The sequence below is a fragment of the Anas platyrhynchos genome, chromosome 1 (assembly GCF_047663525.1).
Source record: "Anas platyrhynchos isolate ZD024472 breed Pekin duck chromosome 1, IASCAAS_PekinDuck_T2T, whole genome shotgun sequence".
Classification (NCBI taxonomy): Eukaryota; Metazoa; Chordata; class Aves; order Anseriformes; family Anatidae; genus Anas; species Anas platyrhynchos.
In genome coordinates, this window is record NC_092587.1 from 198,267,791 (window position 1) to 198,280,654 (window position 12,864).

The 12,864-nt window shown below is 39.3% G+C and overlaps 1 protein-coding gene across 6 annotated transcripts in view; it reads left to right on the plus strand.

The window, feature by feature from the left end:
• NOX4 (NADPH oxidase 4) overlaps positions 1 to 12,864 on the plus strand; it is a 121,415-nt gene that overhangs the window by 31,957 nt on the left and 76,594 nt on the right. For all 6 annotated transcript variants that reach the window (XM_027467239.3, XM_027467225.3, XM_027467234.3 and 3 more), the window contains 2 exons: positions 910 to 1,074; positions 1,224 to 1,286. In XM_027467239.3, the coding sequence (XP_027323040.3) occupies positions 910 to 1,074; positions 1,224 to 1,286 (228 nt within the window). The remainder of the gene's footprint in view (positions 1 to 909; positions 1,075 to 1,223; positions 1,287 to 12,864) is intronic.

Consider the following 12,864-nt stretch of genomic DNA (forward strand, 5'->3'; position numbering starts at 1 on the left):
AAAGTTTTATGCACTTAGAGATACCAGCTCTGAAAAAACAGCTCTGCAGTGTGCTTAGCTCCTGTGAGCTACTCAGGTTCTCAAGGCCAGAGGTGCTTGTGGAAATTAAATACTAATTGCAAGAGATGCTGATGGGTAGCTTCTAGATTTGAGAAGGGTTGAATGACTGAGCAGATGTGGAATTGATAGTTAGCCCTGCCATAAACTCTTAATAATTGACTCTGGGGATGGGATCTTGGCAAACAGACGCAAATGTCTCCATCTAAGCTGGTCACCCTGGGCTCCCTATGTAGTCTGTGCAGAGACACAGGCACTTGCAGGGCCCCATTTGCCTACCATACACATCTTCCACAGGGGCAAATGAACTGTGCTTCAGAAGTGCCCTTTTTTCTCCCTTGTCTCGTTTAATACAAGCATAAATCCTATAGCACGAGGATTGCTTCTTCGTTAATGTTTTTGCCTATACTTGAGATGATAAAAAGAAGGTAATAGTCAGATAATATTGCAAATCAGACAGTGTTCTTCCTTAAAGGTTAATCAGTTTTATAGTACTCTGGTCTGCTAGATTTTGAAACAGGGTATGTACTGTGTCATTCCCTGCTGAAACCAGTTCCAATCCAACTACATAAAACCAGAGTAACACGGTCACAAATGAGGTCATTAGCATTTTCTTCCTGATTAGTTTTATGATTGAAATCATTTGTGCCTGTGGAAGATGCTGCCAGTTAGACTGACTAAGCCCCCATAACATGCTTGGATTTCTGCATGTGGAAGGGTGTGGAGATTTCTTGTGATCAAACACTGTTCTGCAGTAGATGAGAAATGGGGTTCTGCAGGCATTCATGTAGTCTTGAAACTAGAAAACACAAAATGAAAAGCCCTTGAGGTAACTTTGCTGTTCTCCCATAGACCTGGTTTTGGATTTCTGGACCTCTCTGCTTGTACTGTGTAGAACGGCTGTACCGCTACATCCGCAGCAATAAGCCGGTCACAATAACTTCAGTGATAAGCCATCCCTCCAATGTCCTTGAAGTAAGGATGATCAAAGATGACTTCCAAGCAAGGCCTGGCCAGGTGAGTTAATGGGCATCTGATAAAAAATCACTCTTGCTCACATAGCATTGTCTTCAGGGATAACTTTCATGTTCTATGTGCCAATCCATCGCTGAGTGTTTTGGACGTCTTTTCTATCTCTTACTCTTTTCCGGTCCATTTTATTTCAGTATGTTATTCTACACTGTCCGAGAGTGTCTGGACTGGAAAGCCACCCATTCACCCTTACAATGGTAAGAAATAAGAGTTTTTTCTGTACTTTTCCATTTATTTGTATTTGGTAAGCAAATGGTATTTATTGCTTTCAAGGTGAAAATTTCCTTCAGAGTAGTTTTTATGTTTCATTTATGAGGGTACCAATGAATATGAAATGGAATGATTATTATGTATGACAGTACTGAATACATATTTAATTTTCTCCACTATTGAGAAAATGATAATGGGAACTTTTTTCAAAGTCTTCCGTAAGTGGAAAACAATAAAAAATAAATAAATAAAATCCATGTGATTTTGATTATTCAATTTCATAAATGAGGTTTTAACCATCTGTTTGTAGACCTTAGTATGTAATGAGCACAAACTCTAATGAATTTTATTTTTTTTCCTGTTAAGTGAAACGGAAAGAGATTCTTGCAACTGCCTTTTCCAGGGTTAAAACAAACAAACATCTTTTTCTCTTAAAAAAAAAAAAAAAAAAAGTATTAAAATAGACTTATGCTTTATTTTTATATTAAGAGAGATATTAGTGACTTAAAATAATATGAGTGAAGTCGTATAATGGGATTATTACTTAAACAGCTCAATTTATCTAGAATGGGAAGTGGGCCCTGTGGAGATATACTGGAATAAGTTGTAAATAAATAAATAATATACCTGAAGTTCTCCAGGAGTGAACAGTGCAGAGGCCTTGGAATTTCTATGGCCATATTACAATACTGCACTGTCTATGTTGTTATAAAAAGCAATGTAAGTCTGAATATTAGTGACAGCGTTGTCCTTTCACTGGCAATAAACAACTAGGTCCTGTCCACTTTCAGTTCTTTGGCTTTGTTTGGTTTTGTTCTGTTTTGATTTGATTTATCTAAATGCCAAGCAGGCAGGCAAGTGCTGTCACAGGTGAATCCACACTGATTTCCACAAAAATAGATTTTGTGCTGTAAATCTGGCAGTGAATCTCACTTAGGAAAAGCAGCTTCTATATAGCTTGGCCAAGCAATATTGACACTTACATAGCCTGATATTTGCAGAATTTTTCTGGCTATTCACATAACCAGTAGAAAGCAGAGGCATGTGCTATTTATCTGTTGTTAACTCCAGTAGGCAATTTTTAAGGCACACTACAGAGTCCCTAAAGATAACTAAATATGCAATGCTGGAAAATGATGTGCATTGCAGTACTGATGGAATGGTAGCTGGATCTTTGTGCAGAATGAGTCAATTGGTATTTATTTATATTTATGATTTGTTTAGCAATCAGAAGATAAATTTAAAGCACTCAGCATAAACCTCAGATTGCTCTTTACACTCATTTGGCACTAGCATAGCTATGTTTAATAAAGCTGTGCCCGTTCTATACCACTGGACACATCTCATTTAAATGCTAATCTCAAAACATCTTGTTCTTATTTTCTGACTGTCCAACTCAGTGGAAGTTTAAATAATTGTTATAATTTGATTATTAGTAATAATTGCACAGTTTGGAAAATACGGGGCTCTTACGAAGATTAATCTTGCTTATATTAGGACACTGCTAAAGCAATGGATAGTGTGATATTGACTTTGAGAAATAATGTCATCAAAGTATTAGGCCTGGTTCAGTAGTCTTTTTTTCTGGCAAAACTTCTTGGTTTTGATTTTTTATTTTTTTGGTCAGAAAAAAATACTGCTGACATAAACCTATTGGTTTAGATCACAGGATTAAGTTAGTTAGGGTGTTGTATTAAAGTCGGATTCTTTGCATGAGTTGAGGATTTCATCTGCTATTTAATATGGCATAGTATAATATTGGATGTTATAAAAAATGAGTTTTGAACAAAAATGTAGATCTAGGAGCTATGGAAAACATCTCTTGTTCTGAGTTTTCTGAGTGAATATAAATAACTCATTTATATTCAGATATGATGCAGTTTCTTCCAGTTAGATACACAACTAATTGAAAAATTACAGTTGGTGTAATTTTTACACTTATATTAAATATGTAATATTAGAATTGGCAATTTTCAGTTCGTTTTCACAGTGCATTTTATTTTAAATATATAATACTCTACCTGGCAATTTCTGTTCATGCTCAGTGCTTTATACTTTGAAGTGCAGCAATATCTGTCAGCATCACGGTATATCGTTCAAGATTGCGTACATGTTTTAACTATTATAAGATATGAAATTACTGCTAGGTTAGTGAGTCTCACTTTTATTGCCACAAACATATTTCAGTGGAACGTCAACTGTGCTGGAGAAAACGCTATTATTGGGTAAATGGCTGTTTTATAGCATCATAAGGATTTGAAATGCCTGGGTTTATGGCAGTCTTCTTGCACAGCTTAAGGAGGGGACAGTCATTTCCATATATCTTTCTAGGTCACAGAATATGCCTTGGGCTGCTGTCTTGCTTAGAAAGCTTTGTTGTTTTTTTTGGTCTAATACTATGCCAGACATGGGATTGTGCTTATGGAGTGTGTAGGCAATATCTTAACTTGGTATATTTTTCGTGCTCCCATCTGACCTACTTGTCATTACCAAGCAAGTTGGAAAACTATTACTGCTGCTTTTATTCGGTGAAGGTAATGCCAGGGTTATTTTCTCGGCTGGGGTAGGAGCATGGGGCTCAGAGACGTAGTGAGAAAAGCGTGAGGGAGTGTGGGGCTTCAGGTCCTGAGGTGCAGTGCAGCGATGGCTGCAGCAGACCTACAGGAAGGCCGAAGCTTTCTTCCCTGGCACCAGTGTCCTGCTTAGGTTCTGTGTGATGTCCTATATAAGCTGTTAAACCATCTCATCTTGCCTGGAGCATGCTTAAAAGAGAAGTGACCGGTTCAGGCATATCACAGCGAGGACTGTAAGCAAAGCGGAAAGGAAGGGGTGAGGCGGCATGAAGGAGTTGTGCAGATGTTTTACTAGTCCCTTCCCTTCTTGGGGTTATGTAATATTTACAATTTAGCTCAGTTTCTTACATAACGCCGGGGTGGAGGAAAACACTGGGAGGCTGTGTAAAGGGCCTGAACCTACTCCCATCACACTCTGGCAAAGCTCCCATGGATTTCAGTCAGAGCCAGAGGGAGCTCTGAATCTCAACCAAGTGAATGTAAAGAGGTAGGCATTGTTCAGAAATGTGTGCAGTGGTGTTTGTTTTCTTTTCCTTTTTGTCAATTGAAAGCATTCTTCACCCTGATGGAAGGAATGAGCAGAAGTAATTGGTGCAAAAGGCACACAGGAATTTGGAGGAACAAAACTTCCGTTCCTCTGAACTCAGAGCTGCCAGTCTGGTTTCCTTGCTAACCTGTGACCTGACTCTGCTGTTAGAGGCTTTGTGTGATGGAATCGTAGAGTGGTTTGAAGGCCATCTGGTCCAAACCCCCTGCTCAAGCAGGGACACCCAGAGCAAGTTGCCCAGGAGGCAACTTTTTTTTCAAAAGCCCAGGGGGCTTTTGAAGCCTCTCTGGGCAACCTGTTCCTGTGCTCTTTCACCTGCATAGTAACGAAGTGACTCCTGATGTCCAGACAGAACCTCTCATGTTGCAGTTTGTGCCACTGCCTCTTGTCCTGGCACTGGGCACCACCGAAAAGAGCCCGGCTCCATCCTCTTTACTTTCCCTTCAGGTATTTAGAGAGGTTGATGTGATTCCCCCCTGAGCCTCCTCTTCTCCAGGATGAACATCCCCAGCTCTCTCAGCCTTTCCTCACAGAAGAGGTGCTCCAGGCCCTTCATCAGATTGGTGGCCCTACATTGGACTCTCTCCAGTAGCTCCATGGCCATCTAGTACTGGGGAGCCCAGAACTGGACCCAGCACTCCAGGGGTGGCTTCACCAGTGCTGAGCAGAGGGGAAGGCTCACCTCCCTCAACCTGCTGGCAATGTCACTCATCCACTCTAAAGTTCAGCACTCAGAGATCCCATTTTTCTCATGATCATTGTGGAAGCTGGTATGTTGGAGCTCTGTTTTTGAAGCATGCTTCCACCGTTTTTTATTCACCTGTGTTTATTCCTTGACTTTGTTATCCATTGAAAAAGCTTTGAATGGTAACGTAGGATGACCCAACTCCTGCAGGTGACCTGCTGACCAATTCTAGGTATTGCTGTGAGCTACTCTTCATATTGTCTTCATTGTTCCATCTGATTTGATTTCACTTTAACAAAACACTTTCTATTAAACATTTACTTTTTTTTTACCAGTTTCCTTGTTACTACACACAACTGTTACTGTTCTCTGTATAACTGTAAAATTTGTATGCCCTTGTGTCTTTACTTATTTTAGTTAGGATACTATTGCATCTTACAATTGCATCTGAACAGAATATAGTCAGCCCCAAGATATTTCAGTCCATAATGGAGATAAATATTTTCAGTAAATCAATCTTTTATCTACTCAGGGCTTTTCAAAGGGACAAATTAATTTTACATGCTTCTATTTGATGAACTGATTTGAGGAGATTTGGTTTTCAGACCAAGTGTAGAATATGGTCTGGAGATCAGACCACTTAAGAGATTGGGTCTGTCCCATAGATAAGAGGAACCTAAAGAAACATCTTCTCTTTAGTGTTTTGCTTCCAGACTGACATTTCTTGACATTATTTCTGTGGAAAAGTGCAGAACTCATCTGCTGTTGAATACAGTTTAAATATTGTCATCTGTAGCATTCTTTAAAGCCCATGGAAAAGAAAACATGCGTCAGTAATGGTACCAACATCTAGTAGTCAGATGGCCCTTCACTGCAGTTCAAGTATCCAAAACATTACTTCCACTTTCTTTAGTATACAAGGGTCAGAAATAATCTGCACTTCTTTCCAAAACTAAAACAAATTGAGTTTCTGGAGTTTCTCCTTTTTTGCTGTTGATGTTTTACATCTTAGATAGCATTCAGTTCTTCTGACTTCATTATGGTTTCTCTTCATTTTAATCTGTATTGATAAGAAGAGACTAAGGGTTGTAGTTTATGGTACCACTGATTTTCTTTCCACTCCCATCTTACATTTTCCACTTAGTATTGAGTTCCCTCTCTTTCCAGACACTTAACCACACTCCTGATTATTTGCAGCAGCAAGAAACCGTTTATGGCTGCGTGCTTCCTTTTCTTTTTTTGCTAATGAATGACTTCAGAAGTAGATTCCCACTTAAAATATACATTAGTGTCTTACCGGAAAAGGTGACTTCTCTTGTACATTTTTGGAATTGCTTCTTGCATTGGCATACAGTAATTGGCAGTAAGCCCCTTGGAAATAGTCTTATGTTTTGCGGATGTTCAGTGCTTCAGAAGATGTGCTAGGTCCTTTCATGTGGTCTCTACTACAGAGTTGGTGCAAGCCACGAACTCTCACAACTCTGCAGTTTTGACAGCTTGTCTGCTAAGACTCGTGTCTATTCCCAGCACCTCATAAAGCTCAGGAACCATAGCAATGTTGATTTGCTTGTGGCAAAAGAAGGTAGGAAACAATTACATCGCTTCAGATGGAACTCAGATTGTGACAGACCAAATGACAGCAACAAGAGTTGAATTCTTCTAAATCTGGAGGTGGCTAACATCTGAGGTTTGGTGAAAGCTGCTCTGCAACAAACATCTTCAAATGCAGGATCAATTAATCCTCTATTCCATATTTGTGATGGTTTTGATAGCCACAATCTACTTCCATACTTCCATTTCTTTTTGGAATTGAAATCTACATTGCATGGTGGGAGATACTTTATTGCTATTGTGGTGTGAATTCAGAGCTCGTTTCAACTGCTGGGTGAATAGCTTAAAGGTTAAAATACTTCCCTCTGGTGCATGCAGAGAACAGTGTTAACATTTCAAAACTGTTCTTTCAGTGGATACCATTTCTAAACCAGAAGTATCGCCTCTGAGGAGGAAAGAAAACTTAGTCCAGATGGTACATTGAGTAGTGAACTGAGTCTTTCATCAGAGCTTCTTTACTGCTGCTTTTTATGGTGGCAAATATGCAAGAAAGCCTAGCAAGAACTGCAGTGATTGAATGACTCAGTTTGCTGTATGCTCTTTGTTGAAGTTGAACTGCTATAAAAAGACTTCATTAAATTTTGTTTTATGGCAACAACATAGATCTACTATTTGGAATACTGTTGTGTTGTGTTTTTTTTTTTTTTTTTTTCAGCTAAAATTTTGGGTTTCAAAGGATTGCCTCATTTCTTACAATTGCATGTGTGTATACTAAATTAAAATATACAAACATTATAAATTAATAGGCTTTTCAGGTGTTTTGACACCTCACCATAACAAGAGCGAAGTATTGCCTTAGCACCCAAGAAACAAGAAGTCAGAGTTTTATGCATTGTATGATTGTATGTAGACACTGAGGAAATACCGCCTCTATAGTGGCACTGTCAGTGTACAGGAACAGGTGAAGGGAAGTGCTTTTGGCTTGCCCATTCTTCTGTGGTATGAGGGAGAGAGACCTTTTCAAGAGACATTCAGGACAGAAGCCAAGAACTTAAGTCCTCTGAATGAATTGCATTGACTAGTGAAGGTGCTAGAGTGCATGCTGGAGATGCTGTGGGTGCTGGAGAGGAGGGAGACTTTAGGAGTTTCTGGGATCTCAGTTCTGCACTGTGTGATTTTCTAGTGATTTCAGTGACCTGACCACAATTTCTTTCTTCACTGAAGTCACTCAGGCAACTAATCCATATTGAATTTCTCTGAAATTCAGGATATCATTTTGTTGGAAGTGATAAAACTGTAAATCTTAGCCCACTAAGTTCAGTCAGAGAAAAGGATTACCTGGTCTATGTAGGTCAGCCTTCACTGCCTGACTTCATGTAGAGATTTCATTCCTTTCACTATCATTTCTCCTGACAAGCACCATTGATAGGATTCCTCTTCCCCTCCTGCAGTTCCCCTTTACGCATCCAGAATCCCTTTTGGAAACAGCTAAAAAGTCACCCATTATTGAGAAAATAGTTAATTTAAAGATGTTCATCTACATTGTAAGAAATTGACTCTCTTTGTAGAGGAAGAGTATGATGTCCTTTATCCTGAGAACAGTGGAACCTTACATATGTTGAGTGAATGCCTGTGTACTTCACTTGCCTCTAGAAAGCTGTCCAGGACCTCATTTGTCATTGAAAAAGATATATATCCTGAGCTTGATGTCTTTTCAAATGGTACTGTTTTAGTATTGGAGTTGTCCCTCAGAAACTTGTTCTTAAAATAAAATCATACATGTATCTCAAGTTAATCTTGCTGATACTCAAAAGCTTGCGTAAACTCTTGTGGAGCTTTCTTTGTGTCTGTGTTCAAAATGTACTCTGCGTATCCTCTCCGATGAGTAGTTCACAAGACAGAATTAACAGAGGAAGATGGCATGGAAGTGGCACGTATAAAACAAAAAAATAAACCAAACCAGAGCACTCAATGCTCCATGTCTTTATGAAATACCTGCTCTATATTAACATCAGTGGTTGCTGCTTCAGATCTTGCAGAGAGGATCACCTACCAGCAGCAAGTAGAATTCTGTTTCAAACAAGAAGTGCTCTCCTGTGTTATAATGTGCTCTGATTTCTCCCACATCAGTGCTGCATAACAAAACTGCTTTTAAATCCAACTGAAGTTGAATCTGGAAGAGTAGTAATGAAAAGATTCAAGAAATTCTGTCCTTTTGTTGGTCTCTGTCTTTCTTCAGAGATGGTTAATTGGAAGCAGATCACATGAGGAGGATGCGTAATGCAACATCTTTCTTCCTTTGCTTCCACCATACAGTTCAGTATGAGTAAGAAATGAAAAACTACTCAGGGATTGAATTCTTCACTCATGTGCATGGATGGCCAAGTCTTTGCTATGACGTTTACTACACCAGACAAGACTGGGGGAGGGAGACAGTTCATGTGTGTGTTTTTAGTCAGTCACAGCTGAATTTTGAGGAAGGGAGAGGGTAAGTTTGCATATGCAGATATGCAGATTTACAGAAAAAATCCAAATATACGTTACTGAGGAAGAGAACATTGTTTGATTCATATCCAAATTAAAACTGTAATAATTACTGAACCCCAGGCAGAGAAACTCCTAAGTCCATTAATCATCTCAGAATAAGTAGGAGAATTAGCTGAAAGAGGTTTCTGCATGTACATGACAAATTATGGTACTGAACCTACATGTCTCTAAGCCATTGTTTATTTGTACATTTTCTACCTGTAAGTTTTATTTATTTATTTATTTCCCCAGTGAATGACTTGTCCTTATTCCCTCCCTATCTCTGTTTAAATCCAGATACCAAATGAATTTGGTCAGGATGGGATTACAAGCCAATAGCTGTGATGTGCCCATTTACAGTTTGGGGCTGTTAGAAAGAAGGTCTCAGCAAATAGTACATGAGTATAAACAGTGTTACTTGTTGTAACATAGTTGATTTTATAAGAGAAAAACAGTGTTTTGTAGAGCCAAGATTGTCTTTATCCCTGGGTAATCTAGAATTCATCAGTGAGGGTACGAACAGTTTATGGAGTTGATGAAGAAACACATGCGTTGTACCATAAACTATTCACTGCAGGAAGAGCCTAGGAGCAAGATTGTGAATAACTATATCAAAAAAACTGAGAAGTTATTGGAAGTTTGCCTGAGTAAAAAGTATGTAAGGACATCAAGAGCTAAGTTCATATTGACAGACAAATACAATAAAAACAGTCTAACATGATGACATTCTAGTAAGCTTTGTTAAATATCTTATGCAAATGGTTATGAAACTTGGCTTTATAAGATGATTTACGGAGTGTTTAGGGAGATGCAGATATTGTGAAGTATCTTGCTGGCAAACTGAAGAAATCCCTAGAGCATGTCTGCTCTTCATAGAAGTAGAAAATCTAGCAGCTGCTTGACAAAGAATTTAAGTAAAACAAAAATAGAATAGATTAATCTTTCAGATGCCTTTAAGTACTTCCTTAGACTTGTTTGTTTGGTTTGTTTGGCTTTAGGCTTAATAGTTTTGGGGTCTGTATAAAAACCCTAAGTAAACATCCATTTTCATTTAAATCTGATTCTTTTGGATTGAGGGAACAAAGAAATTGTTACATCCAAGTTCACTAAATCCTATGCCTTCCTTCTGCAGATGCTTTAAACAGAAGGTGTCAGATCCCTCTCAGGAGCAGTTTTATTTTTTGATATTGTAAAAGTAAATTTACAAGATATAACAAGTCTCTACTGACTTTAGCAGAGAAGTTTTTCTCCCATCAGAGGCAGTGCTTTTAGGTTAGTTTCTAGGTTAGGTTATAGAAAGGTCTAGGAAGTAAAGGAGAAACCTCAAGATGAAAAAGAGAAACGGAACTTCTGAGCATTAGTACAGTTAATACGTGGATGAAGTATTAAAGGAAATGGAACACCCTCTCTCTTGCTGTCTTAAAATCAAGAGGCAGCTCACAGTGTCTGCTTAGGGATGATGGAAGGAGCCTGTGGTGCCATTCCATTTCCCTGCTCATGCATTTGTCAATTCAGGGCGCTGTTGGTTGGCACTAGGTCTGGTTGCCCTTGGAGGACTCAAAGAGGCAATCCTGGGCAGAAACACTGCTCGGCTGCCTTTTGCTCTGTCAGGGACAAATGCCTGCAGTACAGTAGTGGTTTGTTTTAACCACTAGCTAGCAACTTGAAATGCCTAAATTATATGGGCTGAATATTGCTAGGATTGATATATTTTTACTACATTATAGGAAGCGTAATGCATCTGTTGGGGATGAAGGAGTAGACTGCAAGATTTTTACCTTGGTTAAGCTGCAGAGTGTAAGTGTTGCTTAGTAGTGCATCTATAGCAGCAACAATTTATGGGGTGAATCTGTTGCAAGCTTACTGTAAAACAAAGACTTTGCCTATTATTTAATTAATATGAACATCAATTTCTGAAATGCAATACGAAATCTGTTAGGTATCTCAGACCTCTGAGAAGTCTTTTCCAAAGTCTGTGTTTGAATCTCCACTTCCTCTTTGGACATTTCACAGCCTCAGGGGCTGATCACCTCTAAAATCTGGCATTGGCTGTGTAAAAATAGAGCTATTTAAAGTTAATATGTATTTTATTTACAATTACTGGTCTATTTACAGTCATAAGGCATTTTCTGCAGTAAAAAGTCATGTTTTTTTCTTGGCCCAAGAGTGAAATCAAGGAACAAATGCTCATAGATTGAGATTTAAAAAAATGTTTTGAATACTGAGAGTAATTTAACAACTGTAGGCTGCCGGGAGTGAAGTAGCAAATGCTGAACTCTGGACTCATAGGAATTAGAGGGTGTGGGTTTGTGGTTTACATTACAGAAGTTAGACCCCAGATGACCAGAATGATCCTTCTTGGCACTGCAGCTGACCACTGATGCATCCTGAGCATCCCACAGTGTTGCGGTGTGTTTTTTCCACTAGCCAGCCTGCAGGTGTCTGGGGTTGGACAACAAGGAGTATAAGGGAATGGTAAGTGAAAGGCAAAAGTGCTTGGGATATGTTTCTGCAGCTGGACTGCTTACAAGAAGTTAGCTCTGCAGTGGGAGAGCTCTGGCTGAGGCAGTGAGTATTCATTGGTGGTCTTGTCTCGATCACCCAGACACCCTTGATACTTAAATCACGTTCCATAGTTAGGATTTCACCACATTCGGAGATGTTATGATGTCTGCTAATGTCTGCCAGTAAGGTTAGTTGCAAGGCCAAGTCTCTAACAGCGAGAGCTGTTAGACAAAATCTAAGCTGTAAAGTAACCCTAAGCAGAAAAATAAACAGAGCCATTTTAGACAATCTCCTAGCCTCTGAGGCAGAGATGTGTTTAAAAGAGAAACGCTGCACGTGAACTTTATTTCCCTTGAAATTTGCTTTGTATGGGATTCATTAGTTAAAAGAGGGGTAGCCCAGTGTAACAGAGTTCACCTCCTATGAGTCAGACTGAAGTCTAGCTACTATTTTTTTGGCTACCTTTATATAGCATGCCTGTGTTTGTCATCACTCCTCTTCATTTTCTAATGTCAGGATGAATCATTCCAGGAATGTTTATATCAGTTCTGTATGAAGCCAGACAAGCTACAGCTTACTGAGCTCCTGACGTTCATGTTTTCTTGTCAGTTGACAAGTTCTGCCTCTTTCATGTCTTTTATGTGCTTTCCTTGATCTGTGCAAGGGCTTGTCTGAGTCAGGAACAAGGATGGGCTGAAGGAGCAGGGGGCTGCAGCACAGCTGGTTCTCCCTGGCAAGACAGCAGAAACGTGGAAGCAGAGCAGGGGTTCAGCAGTGTTTGCAGTGCCTGCCAGGGTATCTGCAAACTCCATATTAGAATCATATCATGTGGTGTTTTTTTTTTTTTTCCCCAAAGTGAAAGCTTCCTTTGAAGGGCTTTCCCTTTGTTTGAACAAATTCTGCAGTGATCTTTATAGTTCTTGACACTGGAGAAGATGAGGTTTTTCTTTGCTCTTCTAGCTGTGGCACAGATCTTAAAATCTTTGGGCACAATTCAGGCCACCAGTGCTACAGCACTGAAGACAGAAGTTGATGTTTGCTGTGGTGCATCAGTTCGAGTACAGTATCTCCAGAATTGCCCAGCCTGTAGATAAATGTGCAGCTGTGCAGGAACTTGTAAGGAACTTTATTCACACGGCTGCATGAAGGTACATAGCTTGGATCTCTCCTCTTCTCCC